Source organism: Mastigoproctus giganteus, chromosome 12 (assembly GCF_048544385.1).
Source record: "Mastigoproctus giganteus isolate SK-2022 chromosome 12, ASM4854438v1, whole genome shotgun sequence".
Classification (NCBI taxonomy): domain Eukaryota; kingdom Metazoa; phylum Arthropoda; class Arachnida; order Uropygi; family Thelyphonidae; genus Mastigoproctus; species Mastigoproctus giganteus.
The window spans coordinates 24,530,609-24,556,427 of record NC_143586.1 but is presented as its reverse complement, the minus strand read 5'-3'; the positions used below and the strand labels follow the sequence as shown (position 1 = coordinate 24,556,427).

The 25,819-nt window shown below is 36.0% G+C and overlaps 1 protein-coding gene across 1 annotated transcript in view; it reads left to right on the top strand.

Moving 5' to 3' along the window:
• Positions 1 to 2,710: 2,710 nt before the first annotated feature.
• LOC150076795 (uncharacterized) overlaps positions 2,711 to 25,819 on the top strand; it is a 34,874-nt gene continuing 11,765 nt past the window's right edge. The window contains exons 1-3 of the mRNA XM_090386100.1: positions 2,711 to 2,886; positions 16,025 to 16,108; positions 25,532 to 25,620. Of these exons, the coding sequence (XP_090242226.1) occupies positions 2,760 to 2,886; positions 16,025 to 16,108; positions 25,532 to 25,620 (300 nt within the window). The 5' untranslated portion in view covers positions 2,711 to 2,759. The remainder of the gene's footprint in view (positions 2,887 to 16,024; positions 16,109 to 25,531; positions 25,621 to 25,819) is intronic.

Below are 25,819 nucleotides of genomic sequence, written 5' to 3'. Positions count from 1 at the left end.
GCTCTTATATAATTTCCCCCTGATTGGGGGTTTCACTTCTTGACGGGTATTGCTGCCAAGTACACAGGGTGGTTGTCGTTATGTCTGGTGTTACTGTTGGTGGAGCAACCCTCTGACTATCCTACAGGTGTTCACGATGGCGACTTTCTAGAGTATCTTGTAGATATTCGCTGGGAGAACTATTACTGCTAGGCTGTTATGTAGGGTTTTTGGCACCATACCTGTGGTTGACACGATGATCGGGATGGTCGTTACTTGTTGCATAAGCCGCATCTCTTTGATCTCCTGTCTGAGGTGTGTATAAGGCTTCGAAAGGTTTGAGCTCAGTTTGGTGGGATTCTTCCTCTTTCTCAGATTATGCATTTCAGAGGGGAATAAATTCAAATTATTATTAGCCATATGGTGCAAGGAAGCCTGAGGCTTTTGCTGCAGCAGCCAAGAAAAACATAAATTCTAAGTTACCCTACGCGAGAAGAGAAGAATGACGATATAATGAGAACACCACGGAAGAGAAGAATGACGATATCCCGCTAAGGATATCGTCATTCGGGTATGTCAATGGGCTTAACATGACGGATATGTCAAGCCCACACTCACCAGATATGAGTCCCTGGGGTTAATCAATGATATTGATGAAGGTATATCATACTTAATGGCCAAGTTTGCAGATGATACGAAATTTGGCAGAGTTGTTAATGACAGTATGCTACTGCAACAGGATCTAGAAACGTTAAGCAGATAGGCTGAGAAGTGGCAACTGGAGTTTAACATTCACAAATGCAAAGTACTGCATGTGGGTAGCAGTAATCCCAGAGTAACGTACTGACTATGCGATACTACACTGAGGATAGTGGAGAAAGAAAAAGACCTTGGGGTATTTGTGTAGTCACATATTAAGTTTTCAGAGCAGTACAGACAGGTTGCCAGAACAGCTCATGGGGTTTTGTTAATGATATACAGGAACTTTGCTAGCAGGGATAAGGAGATGATTATCCCTTTGTATAAGGCAATGATCAGGTCACACTTTGACTGCATACATGTCTGGAGGCCTCATTTTAGGAAAGATGTGGAGTTGCTCGAAAGAGTACAGAGAAGGGCAAACGAGGTTGGTGAGGGAACAAAGGGGTGATCGTGCCACAAAGGTTTAAGGGTTTTTTTCGGCTGTCTGTGTTAACTTGCTTTCTTGCATCATATGCCACTATTAATGTTTTTGTATGTAGTACACTGCTAGATAAAATTAACAGAACAAAACATTTTTCATGAATATTTTATTGTGGATAGTGTCCCCGAAGGCGAATATTGATATAATAAGCATTCTAGCTTGCAAATTCCGAGTATCCAATATAAATCGATCTGCCACCTAACAGAGCCGCATATTATTCAAATTATTCATGCTTATAAAAATAGGAGCTGCGACCACACCACTTCATTCCGTTTTTTGGCTTGCTCAGTGCGATAGCCACATGTCCTGTACACAAGATGGCAAGTTATCGTCGTTTAGACGATAACTGGGGGTCCATAGAACTGGTCTATGGACCCCCGTTTCCCAAACTGGGGGTCCATAGACCAGTTCTGGGGGGGTCCGCGAAATGTTCAGAAGGTATCAAGTAATATATGTTTATTTTCTTAAAAAATATATTGATTCGAACCATATATTGGTTCGAATCCTGTCGTTGACTATAATGGGCTTTTTTCACTCCGTGGCTGAGTTAGTCGGTCTCAGGCGGAGATAGCAAGGTTTCCCCCACTCAGAAACTGGATTTTTTCGTCCAGCAAAACAGGAAAATCGACAAGAGAACACACGCAATTTACAGACAGACAAATACGGGTTTATGTATTAAATTGCAGGTAACCCTAATATAATAATTTCATTCTGATCCCATCTCAGACCATTGTAGTGAATTGTAGCCCTGGCAAATGGAGTACAGTTCTGTTATCTGATGAGTTCCGTTTTATAACTTATAAGACTGCTTATAAGAGCTTACTGATCCAAATATTCTCTCTCTCTCTCTGTGGTACGTAGGCTTTCATTTCATTATACTCTTAGTTGTTCTGTTATCAGCCATACTCGTAACATGTTCCAACCATGCAAGTCTCTGGCTCTTTACAAATCTGACGATGTCCGTACCCTGAATGTACTTTGGATATCAATAGTTTTTCATGTTTCCACTCAGGACACGGGACTTAATTTCATTAGTAATAGAGTTAGACTGATTTATCTGCGAACCTAGATAGATAAAATTCTGAACATGCTCAAAAAACCTCTGGTTCTTAAATTTTCAATTCTTTAAAATACAAGTAGGCTAATATCTGCTTAAACTTTGTGAAAAGGCTTTTATGTCCAGTTTGTGGGTGTCGATGTTCATTAACGTGTCCATGATATATTTATAGATTAGGCATATAATAATAATAAAATTCTTTAATCCCCAAAATAATTTACAGGGCACGATTTCCATTTCAGACATCCAAGTGACTAACATAAGCTCTTGCTGGGTATATGAAGTAACAAACATATAAACAGCTTGTTACAAAATTCCAAATTAAGTATCGTAACGTTTAATCCTTTCGTGTACTTTCAGGAAAAATTTTCACGTGAAAGTTATCATGCCTATCATTTAAAATGAACTCGTCTAGTGACGTTAACTTTATCACTCCATGAAGGGTATTTTTACGCGCACTTCTCAACATTCGGGCGAGTGTGCTTAGCAGACGACGCGTGCTCTTGCTCGGTCTACCATTTTTGTTTACGATTTTTTGTCATGGCGACTACGGTGACAATCGATCTTCGTAGTGACACGGTAACGAAACCAAATCAGGAAATGAGAAAAGCAATGGCACAAGCGGAAGTTGGCGATGATGTCTATCGAGAAGATCCAACTGTTCTCAGTAAGTATGTTTGTGACCTAGTTGGAAACTGTAATGACATTGAATGTCATTACTGTTTCCTAGTTTGCTTTGTGTGGCTCTCAAGGCGGGAGGTGCAAACGAAGAATGACACTAATATGTGGTGCGTTTGCAAACTTGAGAATCTTTTAAGAAAGTTTTAAATGAATATTCAGTTTGCTGTCTGAATGTAATATTCAAATATGATATTTGATATAAATTTCATGTTTTCTAATATATAGTTAATTTAAAAGTGTACTGAACGAAACTTACGAGTGAAAGAATCCTGGATTTTCGTTATTCATGAAAATTCAATGTAATGTTTGTTATATTCTCTCTCTCTCTGTCTTGTGAACTCCTCTGACCGTATCGTCGTCCCACAGTATAAACAGAAAGTTTATTTATTTTAATACAATACATTTTAAATCGTTTGGCGAAAATTTTGCATTATTCCCAGTAGGTGACGCTTGCTAGAAGAAATTGGGTGCACCACTGATGATAACAAAATGTCGCCCAAAGTAGCTACTGTAGCGTGATTTTTCATCGCTTTAACTTATAAAAAGACAGACTACAGGACTAACTTTTTTTTTCATGATGAAGGAATTGTTTGATATAACAAGGATGAGCTAGGGAATGAAATTCTTAGGGAGGATTTTATTTAAAAAACCTAAGTTGTATCAATCATTCAACAGACAGCAGGCATTTAATGAGCAAAATTCATAAAAATTGAAAGCACTTTTCCGTGCTAAGGGATTTTACTGAAATTTTCGATCAGCATAATTTTTGAAGCCAAAAAAAAAAAAGTAAAAATAATACGAAATAAAGTCTTGCATGTCGATAAAGACATTTCACAATTAAATAAGAATATAACTTATACTATAATATATAATATAAGTTATAATATTGTATATTATAGTTAAATAAAATATAACCTAGAAAATATTAAATTATGATTGGTTTTCATTATTTTTTATTACATCCGCAATTTAAAAAAAAAAAAATTAAAAATATATATATATATATATTTCCAGTTTATGAGCGTGAATTAGAAAGCGATTTTGACTCCAGAGGCAAAACCATAAATTCTGCCTCAATTACAACTAAACCAAATCAGCTGTCCAACCCCCCCCCCTCCCCACCTTCGCAATGGCAGACCTGGAAGTATGATAGTTTCACCACTGAAATTAGTCTCCCAAATTTCTGGGGGTTTTTTCCCTTTCGATTGTGATTAACAAATACCATTACTAAATCATAGTAATAATGGTATTTGTTTTCAATTTCGTATTTCTTTCTGACCAAGTTTCATTGAAAATATATTTCGAAAACAAAAAAAAAGGATAGTTTACTTCAGTGATCTCCAAACTTTTTTGTTCGCGCACCCTTATTTTACTTAAAAGGACCAGCGCGCACTCCGGAATAAAAAAGTAAATATATAAGTTTAATATTTATAAATCATTTACATGGAAGGCATTATATCTAAAATCACAAATAAAAAAAATACAAAACAAAATTAAATTTAAGGTCAAGTACAAAATGCATGTACTTGAACGTGCATGATCAAATAAAGCCGCATATTGAAGCATTAAAAATACATTTATTTTTAATTTTTATTTTCAGTTACGTTTCGAAAAACTAAGGTTTTCATAATTAATAAATGTTGATTTAGGAGACCACTGGTTTACTTAATGCGCTCAGTACGTTGCATTTCAGGCGCGTTAGCAAATAGCAATAATTTATGATTTATAAAAAAATGCTAGAATCGAGAACATTTAGTTTCTATTCATCCGCCATATTGCCCATTCTTTCCTTCAATCAGCACACGGCAATAAACAATATACAGTGCTTCGACTACAATATGCAATATATGGATAGTCTATATGATACGTATGAAAAAAAAAAATAATAATAAATAAAAATAAATAATAATTGCAACATTTCTGTTGGTACGATTTTAATGTAATTTGGGAAGGCTGGACAAATTCCCGTAAAAGAGTCAAATATAAAATTTCATGAAAATCTGTCCACTGCGAGTTGAGTTATTACATGCGGACTGACTTACAAAGAAATGCTTATCGATTTAATGAAATTTGAGATGGTTTGAAAAAACCAAAACTTAATTTTTAACTTCAGACTAATTTAGAAAAAGAAAGAAAAAAAAATATATATATATAAAAGAACAAATATAAATAAAAATGTCAAAAGCTAAAATTAAATAAACGGGTCACAAAAGGGAAAGGGATCCGACCTGATTTTGCGACAATCAGGGTCGGTAACTTATCTGAAGCTATAAAGCTAATCACCCGTTTATCATGCACGAAGTATTGAATTCCTCCAACAAGGTCAGATACTTCAGCTAGTATGTACATAATTCGATGACAAATGAAAATCATTTGCTGCAACTGCTTACTGCTTCCAGAATAAAATAAGGAATTGTCTGAGAAATATGATTTTCCAGTTATTTATTAAACATCTCTTTAATAATTAAATCAGAAACTAGATCGAAATCAGATGCATCGGTTCGAATCTTGTAGTGGACGTTAAAAATGTTAACCTACAAAATACAGCTATGCACGCTATGCGTTCGAATTCACGTGATATTGCAAAATATATCTTCATTCATATTTTGGGCATTTTGTGGAGTTACTGAAACAGTTTCTTGAATTTATTTGTCCACGAGCTCGAATCCCTGCACTCGATTAATCCTGTTCTCAGAAAGTTACGTTTAAGAATTTGCATTTTCGGTGATTTTAGATCAGGACATTTTTCGACTCTCGAATGAGGGCCGTTTTAAACATGAAAATATATTGGTTGGTGCACTGCGTGACAGAACTCAGATGAAGAATGGAATACAGTATTACTAGAGCGTTTTGTTTAGTGAGATAGCAGTTTTTACTTGTTTGTTCCTTGTAGAATTTTAGGCGCATAAGCAACTAAGGCTATATTGCGCCGTATATACTGCCTGTAAGTTGTGTTCTGTGGTCGATTTTCGGTTTTGCTGGAAAAACCGAAAAACCTGAGTTCCGGGAGAAAAACCATGCTACCCTCTCCTGAGACCGACTACTAACCCACTTTGCGAATCCGACCGACCCATAAAAATTCCTGACGTCGTCGACAGGATTCGAACTCAGGTCTTTTCCACCAGGTCTTGGGAGGACGACGATTCTACCGACTGATCTACGCACGAGGGCTTTTTGCTTGCATACAGACGCTTAAAAATCTTGATCTCTTCCTTCTCATAGGCCCAGGGGCCTCACCCCTCTCTCTCTCTCTCTCTCTCGTCTTCCACACCAGATCCAGGTCCCTTACATGATGCCATGGCCCAGAACCAACCTTCCTCTCCTATTGGCGCCATTGTGTGGACTATTGTACATCTGTTTACCTCATAACATGGACCATAACCTTAGCACGCTCATGAGCTTACGAAGAATTTGAACCGTTCATCATGAATCTTTAAAATTGCATTGAGTAAGAAGAGCCCCAAGTGCTTGTTTTTCACTATCTTTATAATTTAGGTATCCTAATATTATAAAAAAAAGAAGTGCTCTCAATCATTGTGGGTAAGAAAGGGAACATATGGGGGAGGGTACTTCAGTACTTGTTTTAAAACAAAAGTGTATGTCTTAAACGTCATCAAACTCAAATTCAAAATTTTAAAAGTTAGATGAACTTGGTACTTAATATAAAAAAAGTTAGGGGCACATATTTCGTAAAGGTTAAGAAGCAATGGTCTGCAGCAGACTAATTCACTGCCCGACTGTGAAACTGATCTTTCTTCTTTGACACATTCTTTCGTCTTCACATGGGGACAGTGAAACATATAGCATTCATTTCTTCCAAACTCTTTGTGTTCTGAGACTGTTCCTAAAATTGTGATTAGTTTTGTAGCTGTTGGTTAGATTATGAGTGTAATTGCGTAAGTTTTACAGGTCGGTTTACTGAATAGCTCATTACCAAGTGAAAAGACCCAGAAAAGGTTCCAATCAGTCATTAAGAGTTTACAAACACCACGAATTTGAAGTCGGCAAACGCGGTCTCGTTGCTAAGCGACCGAAGCACTGCCTTTGTAGAAAATCAATGCCTATAATAACGGTAATCGCTCTTGCTTCATTTTCATATTTATTCCATTTAGGTGATTAAATCAAAAGGTGAGGAAATCAAATGAGATGAAAACATGCTTTGTCATTGGCATGGTTATGTATCTTCAGTCGTCACAGTTTGCTGGTGTCATAGATGGAGCTTGAAAAGTCTGATAAGTTTTAATAATTACAAACAAATCCAATGAATTCCATTATTAACATTTTCTGAAATTACAAAAAGTTTAATTTAATTTATTATTGGTTTTGAATTGACCCTTTCGTAAATTTAGCAGACCCAGAATCTGTGTTTTTTCGTGTTGAGTATCGAAACGAGTTACGAAAATACTGTTTGGATCGTTTCGTACCGTTAAACTCCAGGAAGTGGAAATGAAGAATAAAGGTTTTAATCATTTGCGACACTCTTGGTGAGGTAATCGTCTAGACAGCATCGTGATCCATGATTGTGATTTCATCATAAAATTTCATGATATAATAATTTTAACAAGAACTGTAAACTACATTATTGTGTTTTTTACAATTAAAATTGAAATGATCAAATTAATTAATTATCTTATATTTTTGAAGTAATCTCTATGATGCAGGATTCGGTCTCAGGCGAGCGTTGTGTGGATTTTTCTCCTATAAAATCATGGTTTTACGTTCATCAAACAGAAAATATGACCAGAAAATTTACAGACAGAACACACTGTAGCTACGTAGTCTCAGTTGTTTTTGCACTTAACACACACACTCAGAACAGTTGGTAGGATCGCCGTCTTCCATACAACAGGTGAAAAACAATTGAGTTCGAGTCCCGTCGATGACGACAGGAATTTTTATGGATCTTTTTCACAACGTGACTGAATTAATCGGTCTCAGGGGAGGGCAGTATGATTTTAACTCCAGAAAACTGGTTTTTCGTCCAGCAAACTGAAAATATGGCCTTAGTCTCTGATGCGCCTAAAACCCGTACAACAACAATAGCAACACATACAGTAATCTCTTGTAATTATTTGAAACATTGTCCAATTTTAAAAAAATAATAATAATAACCTAGTTATACAAATGTATATCGATTTGATATGTGTAGTGCTTTAATAAGATTGATATCATGCTTACTCCTGGCCCCTCGCGGGTGGTAAAGTTGTGACAGCTGCTGTCCTTTTATACCGTGTTGAAGAGGCCTACATTCGAATCCCTTCAATGTGGAAAATGTTTCTATGGGCTTTTTTCAACATCGTGGCCGAGTTAGGCAGTATCAGAAAAGGTATGCATTGTTACTCTGCAATTAGGGTTTTCATTCATAACAACAGTCACACCACTTCACAGTCTTTGTTGTTTTAAGGCATAAACAAAAAACAAAAAATAGTAATAAATAAAAAATAAATAGACATTTTATGATCTAGCATTCTGGCACATTTTTCTGAATTAAGCCAGAACATACGGTGAAATGAAATTTGATATTTTAAAATTGGATTATTTCCTGTAGTTTGGCAGATTAAAAATTTCCTAAGTAACGCTTTTTTTTTTTTTTTTTTTTTTTTTTTGCGAATTGTTTTATTTTTAATATTACATTTGAACCTCAAAAATCCCAAACATTTTGATTATTTCTTCTAGGATTGTAATCATTCAAGGGCAATGGAAAAATAAGTAGACCGGACTTTTAAAAAAACAGGAACGGTGCCAGATTTATGCATTATGTTCCATTAATAATTTCTAAACACCAATTTCTGTTTTTGTATGTTATTGTTACTATGCGTTTTCATAGTCAATGGTACTTAACAGTGCATTATGTATTTGGTTCTTAGGATGATTCGATTGCTGAAAACCCATCCCACTATTTATACCTCACATTAAAAAAATATTGAACAATGGCAACATTTATACCGGAAGAAGGTATAAATGACGACGCGATCTTAATTTCTTAGGCAAGTGGACCCACTGGACCAATCCGAATTAACATTTTGGCTAATGTTGATGGCCATTGTCCTGTAGAGCTTATGGGGAGAAGAATTATTACATTATCTATTAAAAATAACGAATTTCTCCTGAATACTTAAGCTATATGCATAACCTACAAAAACAGGATTCAAAAATCCGGAACGTGCTACTCTACCGAGTGTGCAATTTATACGGTTCTGTTGATAAAATATATATTGTCATAGATCCTGCGGGCGAAGCAATTTGAATTAAAAATGGCTGACACACACAACACATTTATTTTGAAGCGGTTCATATTACCACGCACCTCGACACAGAGAGAAACTCGCCTCACTCGTTAAGTGACTTAAAAAGTTGCAGAACGACAATAAGAGAAGAGCAAAGTAGCACAGGCACTAATGGTACTTAACAACCCTAGATTTAACTATTAGTGTAAGTGCAATGGAGTGTAAGGAGTAATGGAGTAGGAGGTGACTCAAGTGAAAATAAATCGATTAGAACCTGTGAGAAAGTTCGCTTTTGCTGAACGCTTAGAGATTAATTTTGATAGCGCAGTTTATATGTACATCGTTTAGGAATTGGGCAATTTGTATTCAAGGAAGACCTCTCGAAGAGACCTTTAGTTGGGAATATGGTTTCTGCATACTCAGACTGATGCGAACATATTCGGGTTGGCATCTAGTGCTTTAAAAAAAGCAGAATCATCTGAGTTAGCAGACAGGGATCTGAGAGAGGAAGATAAATTTGACATTAATACAGCTTAGGAGTTGCCCTAAAAGCTGCTGGTTACTCTGTCGTGTACACGTTACAGATGGTGACTGGCATTCCGCCTAAGATGTAGTAGTTCAAGGTGGCTATGGAGTGTAGAGTATACCAGATAAATACTTGGATGGATACCATAAGTATAGAGGCATCTGCGAGAGTAGACTGGATGACAGCAGAGCTTTATCACGAAGAAGAGCGCGCACTGGGACTGATCTTGAGACTAAATTGTGTGAGATACCATACCCAGAGATGTCAAAGAGCACCCTGTTGATGAATTCCATTATTTGGCTAGGGTAATCATCTCTGATTAGAATGAGTGGGGAGTCGGGAGATGAGTGCCATGAATAGGAGCCAAAAATCGTACTTGTAGAATACCTACGAGGTCTGCCCAGTAGTGTTTCACGCATCTTGATTATCTTATTATGAATAAGCAAGGAGATGAAGAACGAGGCATCCCTACAATGAGGAGATTCGACTTTTAAGAGCTTAAGTAAGGCACTCCTTTTTGACTGCGTCAAATTCCGCTTCAGTTGTGGGTTAGGATTTTCAAAAAATACAAAGGTTGTTGTGAACAAGGAGACTGATTACAGTACTGTGGATCTCTTTAAAATGAAAGAGAAGTATCTTCTCTTGCAACTTGGGGAAATTTAAGTGTTTGAAGTAGCTCTATAGCACTTCATAAATGTGAGAGGGTCAATGTTTTATTGAAGATTTTAAAATGACTGGATATCTTTTTAGTAAGGAGTTGATGATAACTAAAAGTGGGTTGATGATGCAAGGCTAAGCCATATTACAACGCTGCAACTGCCCTTCCCCCATGGCATTTAATTACTGCATTAACGACACCGGAAAGATGGGAATATTACACCTTCTTAGTCACAAAGAAAAACACCTGTTGTTTTTCATTTATGGCAGATTTCTCAATGCTACGAACTGTCGGAGAATCCATACATGTTATTCAAGCAAGGTTGGGACATAAGCTTCCCCACAGCTTAGTTTACGAAAGAACTGTTAGGAAAGAACAAGAGGCCGTTGCACTCAGCTGTGTTTGTCTTACTTTGCATAGATTACTATTGGAAAAGTATCCGAAACGCTGACTCTTTTCATACCCCCTCCCCCCGATTTTTATTCTTATATAGAAAGTATTTCTCTATTCGCATAATGCTACCACTGAATCTACGTTAAGATCACAAGATAAAGTACATCTTACTGTAGTAAAATATCTCATATAAAAATGTATTAAAATTCTATTACTTTCTTTCTTGCTTCTGCTGTCCTGCAACTGAATTTTAGATATAATTTTTTTTTGTGATTTCTTTTCTACTAATATGCATAAAAAATTAGCTTAAATTTGATACTTGTATATAGCATGGTTCAACTCCCCTGAAATTTTTATGTTTTTTTTTTTTTTTTTTTTTTCTTTTTAACAATGTGACTGGGTTAGCCGGACACAGGCGCGGTTTCTTGGAAATTTGGGTTTTCGTCCAGTTTACACGCAATTTACAGACACAATAAACTGTCGCCTCATAGTCTTAGTTGACTTGGAGCTTCTTACAATTATAGGAAGAATTTTTTTTAATTTTTTACTTGTCCTACCAAACTAAATTAAGATGAGTGACAAATTCTCTTCACGGCAGTAACTGCCAGGGGTTGGCATTTGTCAAATATTCAGTGACCAGGATACTACTTCGAAGAAAATCCATCTGAATAGTCGCAAAGCTTCATCATTTTCCAAATATTGTGATCAAAAAGTTCGGTCTCCGAACTTTTTGATCACACCTTATGTAGTGTACAATAATTTTTGTAATTGTATTATCTAAGTAAAATGCTTAGATAATCTATATATAATTTTATAAAAATAATCATAAAATAAAAACCAAAGCTGATAGTGAACAAATTTTGCTTTTCATTTGTATTTGGATATTTGTACGTTATAAATCAAAATATGACAAATATAAATATAAACAAAATGAATAAATAGAAAATCTCATAGCTGTTCCCTTTTACAATTGAAAACTTATAGTGCATTATATTCATAATCCGAACTTACATTTTTTTTTTCTCCTTTACCGCATTATAATAGAAGGAATAGAAGGCGAATTTGAGAAATGAAGTTCGAAACCATAATAGTTTAGAATTCTACGAATAAAATTTTACAGCAAATAATAGACGGTTATCTTCGGTTTATGATTAGGGAAAAAAAGTTTTTGAAATTAAAAATAAAACTGCGCTGATATATTCTCGAAAATGATAATGAAATAAAAAAAAAATCGAGTTAAGAATATATATAAAGCATCGGATAAGAAACACCATTATATGAGTGAGATACAGATTGCAGAAGAGAATATAACGCTATTAATGAGTAATAAATCTGCAAAATGAAAATTATTATAGACACGAAATTAGATAAAAAGCTAGTCAAAGAAATAAAAGAAAAATCACTAATTAAACAGAGTGATGAAATAACGACTGATGACACAGCGAATGGTGGATGGCAGAACACTAAAAATAGTTTGAAATACAAACTTAAGATGGAAGTCAGATAAAAGAAAACTGTCTAGTCATAACTACTCGATTAGTTTCGTACTTTTCTTGCTACAAGCGATCGTGTATCGTTTGGTGAATCCGTTTGGAGAGAGAGAGAGAGAGAGAGAATTTGCAGAAAGAAATACGTCGATAAAAATAATAGAGGCCATACTAATACGAAGCTTAGTACTAATAATACTAATAGTACTTAGTATCATACTAATACGATAAAAAATAATAGAGGCCATACTAATACGAAGCTTTCTGGAGAAAAGCCTTTTTCAACGAATTGTATAGACCCAAAATTGGCACCTGGGCGCCACCTACCCTGCATACATCCGAAATTAAAGTTTTTAATGCATATTTTATTAATTATTTAATTCTTAATAATGATGATTTTATATTATATAACAATGTAAATTATTTCATATTATATTTTATTATATATTTTTAAATATTATAATTTTTTAATTTTATATTCTATTTATTTATATTTTTTTTTTCGTGTCAAATTCGTGTTTATTCTATATAATTACAGTAATTACTTGGTGATTATTCAGTCTGTTGAGTTTTGAATTTGTTTTATACTTTTTTGTTCTATAAATAAATAAATACTTGCATGTCTGGTATTATATATTGGGGGAAGGAAGAAATCTTTATTTTAATATTAAGGAGGTATCATAAAATAAGTTAATGTACGCAGCTCAATAATTCATGATTTATAACAAAAAAAAAAAAAAAAAAGAGAGAAAATAAAGAGGGGGGTAAGCAAAAAAGCAACGACTTTTAATGAGTATTTATGCTATTTATTTTACACTATATTTCCCATTCATTTCTCAAATCAATGCATGGCAAACAATACCTCTGCTTCAACTACAATATACGGTATGTGGTTAATCTATGTGATATGTTCCAAAAAATTATTATAAAATAATAAAAATAAAATTAATAATTGCTGGATTTCTATTTGCTTGATTTTAATAAAAGTTTGGAAGGCTAGACAAATCAAGAGCCAAATATATAAAAGTTGATGAAACCCACCCAATACGAGTCGAGTTATTACATGTGCGCAGAAGGACGGACAGACAGATAGACACTATGGGCGTAGCGTTGTTGTTTGGTTTTTAGGAGCATTAGCAACTAAGGCCATATTGCTCCAGGGATATGCGGTGGTCATTCCCTGACCTTTCTGCATCCTCCGTATTTTGTGGTCACGGGCTCGAACCCCGGTCTAATCAAGAAGCGTGTGCTACGCACTGCTGCTCATGTCCACCTGGCTACGGAGGCGCCCGGGCATGGCGTAGTGTCTGTCTGCCCGAGGCGCTTTACATAATATGCTAACGCACCTAAAAATAAAAAAAAAATGAAGCAGGAAAGAAATTATCATTGCTTGTCTTTGCGCAATTTCCATAAATCACTTTTTTCATTTATACATAAGTACATAGAAGGATATATTCCCTTTCCTCCAAAAGTTTTCTGGGTTTGTCTCTGTTGGATGTAATTGCAGCAGTTAAGATACTGTTGATAAGGTGTACTAGTTTTTATCTTCTGTGTTTATTTAAAAAAAAAAAACATGTCCCATTTCTCCCCCCACTTTTATTTTTTAATCTCGACAAAATTCGCTTTTGAAATAGTGTTTGGCCATTATTTTCCTTCTTGATTTCCCTAGTTTCTCATACGGAGCCCTCGTGGGTTGCACAATTAGTAGGAATACCGTCCACCCCATACCGGGTGGAAAAGATCTGAGTTCGATTCCCGTCGATGATGGCAGGAATTTTTATGGGTCTTTTTCACAAAGTGGATGAGTTAGTCGGTTTCAGGTGAGCGTAACGTGGTTTTTTCTCCAGAAAATTCAGGTTTTTCGTCCAGTAAACAGAAAATCGATCTCAGAATTTTCATAATTCATACACAATTTTACAGAATATATACAAGGAGCAATATAGCCTTAGTTGCTGATGCTCCTAAAACTCTACAACAATAATCATACGCAGGATTAATTGGTAACTTCAAAAATGTATTATACTGTACATATGAGTACGTATTATATTGTACATATTATACGGTACGCTGTTTGCGAATAACATAGTATATAATGTAAGTATGCAAAGTCATTGCTTTATAGTGTGTTCTATGCAATGTACTGTGAGTATTGCAATTTACATTATTTTCGAACTGAATTTCAATATCAACCAAAAAATAGCAAAGCATAAAGGAGCATATAGGAGTATAATGCTGTTGTAACAGGGTTTTAGGAGCACCAGCGACTAAGGCCATATTGCTCCGTGTTTGCTCTCTGTAAATTGCATGTGTTCTGTGGACGATTTTCTGTTTTGCTGAACGAAAAACTCGAGTTAACGGGAGAAAAAAACCATGCTACCTCGCTTGAGACCGACCAACTCAGCCACGTTGTGAAAAAAGACCACATAATCGAACTCAGGTCTTTTCCACCCGGTGTGGAGGAGGACGGCGATCCTACTAACTGTGCTACCCAAGAGGGTATAGGAGTATATACTGCCCTACCATTAATATCCGGACACCCCTCCATGGATGGGGAAACAGGTCCTATGCATGCAATACGTCACAGAACCTGCTATAAATATGCACACTGAGCTTTGAATAGACAATTGCAAAAGTGGGCATGCAAAATGACGTTCAACAGAACTGATTACCACAACAATTGCTAGACGCTGATTAATATGGTATAAAGAGCGCGAATGTACAGCAGTGGAAATCGTCCTATGGACAGACTAGTCGAGGATCGCACGCTACCAGTCTGATGGTCGTTCCTGGGTGTGGCGAATGCCAGTGGAACAGTTCCTTCCTGATTGTATCCTCCCAACAATGAAATTTGGTGGAGGCAGTGTCATGGTATGAGGCTCCTTTCATGGTTTGGCTTGGGCCCATTAGTTGTTATCGAAAAAACCATGAATGCTGTGCAATACCAGGACAACCTGGAAAATTATGCACTTCCAACATTATGGTGATACTTCGGGGAAGGCCCATACCTGTATCAGCAAGACAACGCGCCATGCGCACTGCTCGAGTCGTAACAGAGTGTTTGAGGACATGAGTGTGGAAAAGTTGGATTGGCCAGCCCAGACTGTTGATCTGAACCCTATCGAGGATCGTCGGGTACGTGCACATCGAGATCGCCCAAAGAACATGGCCGAACTGGTGGCTGCGTTAAAGGCCGAGTGGAGGAACATATCACCTGACATTTATAAATTGAGAGTATGCCGCGAAGATTGACGGCTGTCATAAAAGCAAAAGGTTTCAGCGCAAAATATTTAATGACACAATAAAAGCTCCTTTTTTTGTCTAAAGGCAGGTGTTCGAATATTAAAGGTACGGCAGTGTATATGTGAGCATATAGGAATATAAAGTAGCCTATACAGGAGCAAATATTCAACGAGACTATATAAAGAAGTGAATTTTTCTTACTCAATCAACTACAGTATACTTAAGAACATTTACTTAATGTTTTTTATTCCTTTTCTTTCTTTCTTTCTTTTTTTGGATTCACATTTCAGCTTCCGTAGTTTTCTCTATATCCAGTGATGCGTGTGACAAATTAATGATATATGTAGACCGTGAAAACGCTTAAGCCATGCCATACATAGGGAGCAACTTTCCAGTGAGTACGGAAGTAGATAATTAATCCACCACACTTGAAGAGCAATGATTTCTAATTGATGTAATTAACTTATTAAATTTATTTTGGTATATTCGTGTTAGGCAGTTAAATTATTTTAGTATTACAAAGAATATTGTTATAGTGCCATAGCAGATCAAATACTTTTATTAAATTACAGTAGAGTACTGTTTATTTTCAGAACTGGAAAAGCAAACAGCAGAACTATTCGGAAAAGAAGCTTCAATATTTATGCCGTCTGGGACAATGGGTAATCTTGCAGCCAGTAAGTATGTGCAATCATTGAGAATTCCTTCCTTCCTTAGCACGCGATTATATAATTGTAACCTTGTAACGGAAGTAAACAGACCTAATTTAGTGGATTGCCATTGAAAAGGAGATAAATCCAAGGTAACTTTCTTTATTCCACCTTATCGTGTATTAGGCTACAACTCATTTTATAAATAATTGAACATCTAAAGAGAATGGCCGCCCATCCTTTCGTAATATTTAGATTAATCGAAATGCAAATAGATATCCTGATGGTAATCTTAATTTCTCATCGTTTGAATATGCTGCTATGCATACAACGTTCCACAGACCTTAATAATCTTACCTGTACTCCAATTAGCTGGAGGAAATTTCGCAAGATGAAGTTTCTTATTCGTTAGAGAGAGAGGAACAGAAATCCAGGTCAGGAGATGAAGGGAAGGCATGAAGACAGTAGTACTTCAAGGTCGGTGGAAGGCCTTGGTTTTTGTCAGTGTGACTAAGAAGAAACGTGAGGAAAATCGATGACCTCGTGCCCTATAGACAAATATAATGATTTAGTAATGCATTATCAGATCAGACCTCGATACTGTTAAGGGGTAACTTAACTGTATCGAGAGATACAGTTAAAGAACTATCTTAAGCAATCGATGGACAGTGAACAAGGGGCTAGATTAAGACTATAGTCTATGTATGGTGAATGTACGACAAATTATTGCCTTAATTATGTGCTACCAAGCAGTTCATCAATTGGACGCTAATCTCTTCTGTTTACAACTTTAAACTGTCTAACTTTTGTACACTTTAAAGAAAGAATGTATAATATTCATAATACAATTCGAACCAGCCGTTTCCTAATGCTCATCTAGAATCATCTTGGAGGACAGAAAATATTTTGCTGTCAAAGCATGTGGAATTATATACAGCATTCTTATGTTAGTCTTTGAGTGTTCCATTGTCAAAATCTCTCTTAGATAAATATAAACAAGCAAAATAATTTTCGACACTTCATGGATTTTTCAATAGACTGATGGTGTTCATCAACGCACTGGACACATTCTCTTTGTCCAATGCATTGTCTGTATTCTGTACGACACGCAGAGAATGTCATACTAGATCTTCTGTACTTCTGGCCCAATATTAAATATCTAAGTGTACAGTGAAAAGGTTTCCTAAAATCATGATTTTAAGAAACGGAGGAAAAAAAAAAAAACGAATTTTAATTTTGAGTTTCAAAGTGAAATGAAAAGATGATGATGAGAGATCAGAATATCATATTCAGTAAAATTATTGGCTTGTCAATAACATTGTAAGGATCTTCGTGATTCTACCCTGAAAAAGCAGCCGTAATATTAAAAAAAAAAATAAATAAATCCATATTTCTAGAATTTAAATATTTGGTCAATCTGTTAACAAAATGACTTTGTTTTCTCGCAGTTTCACAATCTAAATTTTAGAGGTGATATTTTCATTTACTTGAAGCTTTTCCTATCCGCAGTGCCTGGTTTGCAGCCCTGGTGGGTAGCACAGTTGGTACAATCAGTGACTAGCGGAATTTTTATGGACCTTTTTCATAACATGACTGAGTTAGTCGGTCTCAGGCGAGGGTAGCATGGCTTTTTCTCCCGGAAACTAGGGTTTTTCGTCCAGCAAATCGTCCACAGAATATGTGCAATTTACAGACATAATACATACTGTACAATATGGCTTAAGTTTCTGATGAGCCTAAAACCTATAAAAACCAACCAGCTTAGTTCCCACACGTTGAAATTTGCAGAACTGAAGTCTTTCCTGTTAAGAGTATCCTTGTGTGCTTCTCGCTAATTGCTCATCTCTTCACCCGTTCCAACAGATCCACTGAAGGGATTTGAATCAGATCTATCCTAAAAGAGTAAAAGGGGTGAAACTAATATGCTGTTATGAAGTATCGAATGACCATTTGCCAAAGCAGTGCAGGATGATAATTTCACCTTAGCTGCGTAAAATATTTTATCTTGTTCCAACCAGCACAACAAATTTGGTTGTGGATTTGCCTAATTGTTATTCTTGAACAAAATTAGTGACTCACTGTTAATCGCTTATTAAAGCGATAGCCTGATCACTAAATCAAAATTACAATGCAATTAACATTTAACTAAATAATTCAACTTAAATTGTGAGATTTATTGGATACCGAGCGATTTTGTTATATTTAATGACTACTGAGTAAATGACACAAGAACTTGGAGTTCATTATCAAATCTTGAAAACCTCGTCCCCTTTTTCTTGCAAAGTTAGTAGTCATCTTGGTGTCCTACATTAGATTAACCAAGGACAGCCAGGTAATTATTAGCTGCATAAGATTTGTGTTCATCCATGAGGTCTAAAATGATAGAATTAATTATTTTCTATCTGACGTTTGTACGTTAATACTATGAATCTGTAATTTTTCAAATTATAACATGGGCATGCATTGAGCTCATATTAACTGGGGAAATGTGAAGGGCGTTATTCCACTGATTGAAAATGACGTTTTTGCCTTTACTCTATCATTACGCGAAATGTTTCACATTACCGAAACAAAAGGCCAGTTCAAAAGTTTCATTGCTGCATACCAAGAAGTATATGGAGAGTTTTCTTGCTCATTGGGCCCTTGATACTACAGGAGTGATGCTACATGTTCTCTGTAAATTGTTTCTGACCACGCTCATCCCTTCATGGCTGTGGTGTATCCATCTGCGAATGGGTTTTTCCAACAGAAATGCGCTATATCATAAGGCCAGAATTATAAGAACTGATTCCAGGAACATGGGAGTGAATTCAGCCTTGTGATGGTGCACAAGGAACGTATCCAGTGCATTGATATTAAGTACATAAGTAATTATTCACTGCTATGTTCAAGATGAAGATTGTAAGGATCTTCTTTCTGATTTGATTCTCAAAAATCAGAGGGCTGAAGGGAAAGGTGTCAAGGTGTGTTTGTTTTAATTTCGGTCTCCAGAGTTTCCCCTATATACCGCATCTGAAAAGGCAAAAGGCCAAGGCCGGCAAGTGTATATGTGTAAGTATGTGTGTTGTTGTGTTGAGTTGTTGAGGTGTTGTTATATTGAGTGTTGAGTGCCGGCATCTGGCGACTTCACAGCCAGCGGGCAAGGGACACCTTGTTTCCTACCCCCCCCCTGACTCCCAACCTTGGCCACGAGGAGGCGCGCGCGCCAGGGACTGCTTTTAAACTGAAACTCTTACTGGGGCTGTCAGATAAACCTGGGAGCCCCAAGGTGTCTAGGGAAAGGAAGTGGAGATAAGAATGAGAAGTATGGGAATTGGAAGGGAAGGGAAAGTTGAATAGAAGATAAAGGGAAGAAGAAATAGACATCCCCTGAAATAGAAGAGAAGAGAGAAGAGAAAGTATTCAGGTATTTTAGTATGAGAGCAGGGGGCGAAGGGGAAATGGAGATAGAAAGCAGGGGAAGAGGAAAAAGATATCCCCTAGAAGAACGAGTAATGTAGAGTAAGAAAATATAACAGATTTAAGAAAGGCTAGTGAACAGATACTTAATCTAAACTTAAGATCAAATATCAGTCAACCATAAACAATAACAACAATATGTACATTGGTTCTAGCTTTAGACCATCCCACAACACAAGTGGGGAGACATTAACAAACCAATTCTATTTCCTGAATCCTAACATTAGGTAAACAGGAAACAAAGAAAATCATGTCTAGACAAAAGCTAAGTTAAGCTTTAAGCCCGTTACAATTCAATACTAGCAAAGAGTTAGCAATATCCACCCACAAGTACAGCGAGAAACAATAAAACAAAATTAGAATATATTTCCGCAACAAAAATAATCAAAATTTCCACAACAATCTTGTTTCAACTCAGGAGAAGAAACAAGGACAATTTAAAGTCTCTCGGCTAAAGGGAATCTCAATATGCATTGAGTATGCCACTTTATTCGGTACATCAGGAATGTGTCCAGTGCATTGACCTTCGTGGTTAGCACAGTTGGTGGAATCACCGTCCTCCCCACACCTGGTGGAAAAGACCTGAGTTGGAGTCCCGTCGATGACTTGAGGAATTTTTATGAGTCTTTTTCACAACGTCACTGAGTTAATTGGTCTCAGATGAGGGTAGCGTGGTTTTTCTCCCGGAAAGTCGGGTTTTTCATCCAGCAAACAGAAAATCGACCTCAGAACACGCAATTTACAGCAATACATACCAGTGCACTGATTAAATAGAATGGCTACATCCCGATTATACACTATTACAAAATGAAGAAAATTTATACGTCATTTTTGAAGGATGTGAAGAAACGACTGGAATTATTGCAGCATGTTATCCTATGTATTATCGATAAATCTCATGTTTCTATTGCCCCGGATGTAATTCGCCAGGATAAAGTTTCCCGCTTCCTCTGGCCTATTTATGATTCTGTGCAGTTTGGCTTTCCCTTGGAATAAGATTTGTCTGCATATAGTTCAGAGACGAAATAAAAAATAAAAATTTCATTTGTAACGAAGTTCAATTTTTAGCAGAACCCTAAGTAAAAAAAAATTAGACCGAGGAATTTACGAATACATCTTCGTTGCAACTGCTAATAGCAGCCAATAAACAATGTCCAAACCCCTCCAGGAGTAATTATAAATAGTCCATTTTACGTGTCCTCTAATAACAAATGCACAAATAAACATTTCGATTAGTTAATAGCCAGCATACTGTGCGTGTTAAATTACGCCACAATCTACCTGTAAATAGAATAACGGCTCCAGCCAAAAGCAAAACTCTAGTCACAACCTTGAAGTATGTCAAGGAAAACTCATTCAAGGTTACGTTAAATGATGACTTGTGCAAAAGAATATCGTTAATACTTGCTACCTTGAACTTAAGATTAATGCGCCTTAAAAAGTAATTTAGTAACTGGCACTGCCATTGAAAGTAAATAGTTGCGTTTATTGTGCTATAACAACTGGAGTTTCTTTGGAGTTGGCATAGAACCAAGGTTTCCTGATACGTAACAAGTACATGAACGTTGAGGCACATTTTTTATAAATATATTTATTACATTGTTAATTGATTGCTTCATCTTTTTATCTTTAATATGAATTAAAATGTAACTTATTTGTTTTAATCTGACTTAGCATCAAACATAGCATTCTATTAAAGTAATTTGCTAATTAATATAAACGAAGTCAGTCAGCATACTAGATTTTTAAGTATATTGTGCTGCCATCTGCACGGTGTTTTTGACACTAGTTCAATAAAACTGTTTATGTCATTTGAACGAAATGTAATAATAATATAATACAAATGTAATAAAAATATTTGACATATGCATATATATTTGACTTAGATATTAAATATTTGAATCAGATAACAGAGTTGTATTGTATCGCATTATAGAAGGTAGAATTAAAAAGGAAAAGTAGTAAAATAAAGAGTGGAAGATGTCTTCCTGTCGCTTCTTCAAATTCTGAAGAAATGAAGTTATTTACAGCGTATAAGTACATCATATATAACAGCAAGAGTCAAAGAGAGTGGAAGTAGTCAACCCATCAATTCCACAAATTCTGAAGAAATGAGGTAATGTACAGTATATAATTACATCAAATAAAAGCAGAAGTCATCATCCATCAGTCATCAACCGGCAGGATATTCAGGGATATTCATGTGTTGTTGGGGCGAACCCCAGGGTTTCCCCCATTAGCCGCTGTTGTACTTCTTGTGTTGAAGCTTAGGCCAAAACCGGCCATTTGTATGTAGTGTGTTGGGTGGTATGATGTGTTCTATTGTTATGTTTTCGGCTGGTGCCTGGCTCTTAGCAGGTTAGAAGCAGTAACACCTGGTCACTACGTCAATTCCCCGCCACGTGGAGGCGACCAGGATCCTGGGATAGTAGCCTCAAGCCCAGGGCATAAAACCTGAGAATTCCCGAAAAAGAATGAAGTGGAAAAGGAGGAATATAGAGGGAGAAGTTTGGGACCTGGGGAGGTAAAAGATGGAATAGAGGAGGATCAACAGAGGGATCCTCAAATAATTAGAAGTGGGAAGAAGCAAAGCAAGAATAAAGTAGGAAGAAGTGCGGAAGTGGACTAACTTCTCTAACCATGGAAACCTATCCCATGAAAAACCCCATCCTAGGAACTAGGATCAGCAAAACTTCTTAATTTACAGTTTGCCTAACTCCCTTATAAGCAGAACTTCTTCAGTTGTAGAAGAAATAATTGATCTTCTAACAAAAACGCAGTGAATGCCAATTCCACGAATTCTGAAAAGCTCCACAGAAAGACACTATGTGCAATATGTACAATATCATCTTCTTCAGGAACACAGCAGAATATACATTATGTACAGATAAGTCCAATGTAATACAGGGTAATGCCATAACTTGGCCCAATAAATAAAAGGTTTTAGGTTTTACGCAAAAGTAATATACATGTCAAGAGAGAGAAATCCAAATCCTAGATGAGATCACATTAAGCAGGGTTCTAAACCATGAAGTTTTAAAATAATTCTTGTCTAAATACGAGCTCTAAGAGAGCCCAAAAAGTCTAAGATTATCATCCAAGACAGTTAATAACAGAGTTACTAGGAAATGTCTCTAATATGAAATATCACAGTGACTCACAAAGATAAATTAATTCTAAAAACTCTAAAACACTAAAGGCCAAATAGCATCTCGATGAGTAGAGCAAAATTCCTTATACAGTAAATACCTATTCTCCCGAAAACAATTCCACATCAAGTACACGTCTATTATAAAATCCAGGAAAGCATAGCTCTTAATGATACTAAACAGTAGCTGCTATAGAATCCAATCAAAGGTGAGAGATATTTCTTTCCTAATCCAATAAAGGGTCCAAGAAATCACAGGCACAACAAAACCAGGATCTAATTTCGTTTCTTCTTTAAAACGCATGAGAAACAAACACATTCAAAGCATTAAAAGCTGTCTGAGAATCAACCAGAATTTTATTGTTGTTGGAGTCTAAGTTAGGAACCAAACTAAGTTGGTCACCTCGAAGATCGTTATAATAATGACATTGATGAAGAATAAGGTTAACAGTTACTTCCTGGTCACACAAACAAGATGTTGTCGTGAAAGTTTGTGAAGTTTAGCGTTTATACTCAACTTTTATTAGTATTTTCTCAGTTTGTGAAGTTTAGTATTTATACTTCCATGTCCAGTTAATATAAACATACCATATAAGCCCGGCGAAAACCACTTTAACTCCTTTTTAATTTCCCTTGCTACAGGCAAAAAGTCCCTTGTGACTGCACCAATATCAGTTGAAGACCACTCCTGCTTCCATTTTGCAACAAAGATTCGCCTTAATCTTGTCTTGTCTTCTCAGGCTTAATGGGAGCACCTAGATCTATTTGGATGTCATCATAGGTCAATAGTATTTTCTTCATTAGGTGATACTTAAGGTAGCGGTACAGAACTTCAAAGTGGGCAGGTAATTTTCCAAGCAAAACCTGAAGAGCCATGGTGGAGGTAGTTCGACAGGATCTTAACATGGTCAGGAGGGCAGCCTCTGTTCTTGTAACAGTTGTTTTACTACAGCAACTTTATTTGCTCTAAAGCCCCATGCACTAGCTCCATAAGAAATTATCGACAAAAACACACAATTATAGTGAAGTTGTAAGCTCTGACCTCTAAGAGAATAGCATTTGCTGTGCTCTTAGAGGTTCCAACAGCACAGCATTTGCTGATTCTTCAAGGCTTTTCCTAGATTTGCCCTGGATTAACATTGTAAGATCGGCGTATGCGTTCATATATTTAGCTGGAAAACTCTTAACCAACCAGGAATCAAAAACCAGATTCCAGCACAAGGGACCAAGACTGGTACGATCAGAAAAATAGCGCCTTAAAAATTATATATATATATTTACGGACACTTCGGCCTCCCGGAATCTCGCCAGGGCACTGTGCTACCAAGGGGTGTCAAAGGCACCTCTGAAATCCGTTTCTGTCTGAATAGCTAGAAGTCAACATTTTCTGTCCCTCGTCCTTTGGCAGCATACGCAGCAATTAATCTACTGGCAACAACTTGCTCTAGCACCTTTTCCAGAACTGGGAGAAGGGCTATAGGCTTATATGATGATGGATCCTCAGACGGTATTTTAGGATTCTTAAGCAACATTTTGAACAAAGCTCTTTTCCATAATCTAGGGAATTTGCCACTTCGTAAGCACAAATTAAACAAAATTAATATTGAAGCTGGTACAATTTTCCATACTCTTTTAATAATGGTGATTATGGGCTTGGTACACTTCAGGGTCCTGAGCTGGATATCATCATTCTTCTCTTTCTTGGTGATTCCCTTCTACTTCTGACTCTTGTTTTCCCTCTGAGGGTAACTCAGAAAATTATTTTTTGGCTTGTGCAGCAAAAGCCTCAGGCTACCTTGCACTATATGGCTAATAATAATAATAATAATAATAATAATAATAATAATAATAAATAAATAATATCTACTTTAATTCAACTCAGGGAACTTACCGGAGCGTATGGATTTTATTGCGCATTCGACGTCCTTCAGAGAGAACGGAGGTTCTTCAATCAATCCTTCAATCCTGTGTAATTAGAATTTAAATGTACAATGTCAATTTGTTCCAGTGACATATTAGTATCAGAATCTTTATGTATAATTACATCGAATATTCTATCTATAACAGAACACCAAGATAGGGTACTTTCTCTATGGAGAGACAAGTCTCTCCATAGAGAATGCATCTTTTATTTCGATCAGATCAGGTATTTTGGACAATTTCATGCTTCCTACGATATGAAAGTTCTTTTGAAAGAACTTCTATAGAAGATCAAAAGTAGGTACATTGTTATTAAATACAAAAATAAATTAATGAATAAAAAATAACATAAACATTTTCAATTTCTGTTTAGTCCAGCAAATAGCTTATATACCCACAGTGTATTATGTCTGTAAATTGGGTATGTTCATGGTCGGTTTGCCTGCTTCTGCGCGAATAAACCAAAGCGTCCAGGAGAAAAACCATGCTGATTTCGCCAGACAACCAGATTCGTTAATAAATAGAATATTGCACTTTCAGTCCGTTTGTACTCTTTCTTGCTGATTTATTAACCATTTTAAAACGATTTTTGTTTAAAAAAAAATAAATAAATAAAAAAATGTAAGACATTCCCTAGGAGAAACCATCAATGTTCGAGTTATAAATTCTTTTTAAAGTGGAAAAAGGTATAATCACCCTTTACATATAATTTGTTTTGTTATTTTATTATTTTTTAAAATAAAATCACATTCAGCAAATGACAATCAAAACTTTTAACTGCAACCTGTTTTTTCTGGTGTTTGACTTAGCCTTGGTTAATTAAATATATATTAATTTAAAGATAATTTAAATTAATATAATTACATTAATCTTTATATATTAATCGACTTGTAAATGTGTTATTTTATTAATATTACTTCTAGTAATGGCACATTGCTGGAGTCGGGGACAGGAGATTTTGGTTGGAGATCTCTCCCATATCTACATATTTGAGCAAGGAGGTGCAGCCCAGGTGAGCAGATATACATAGTGTATAGACTGAAATTAAAATTTCCATATTTGACTCAGTAAAAACTTAGCGCTAATAATAATAATAAGAGTTAACTATCAAGTAATGACCATCTCGATCACCGTGTCAACCGCCGGCATGTTGCCAAAGAGCCTCCATAAGAAACTAGCATCAAGAGGTCTCCCAGGACCCAGAGAACACT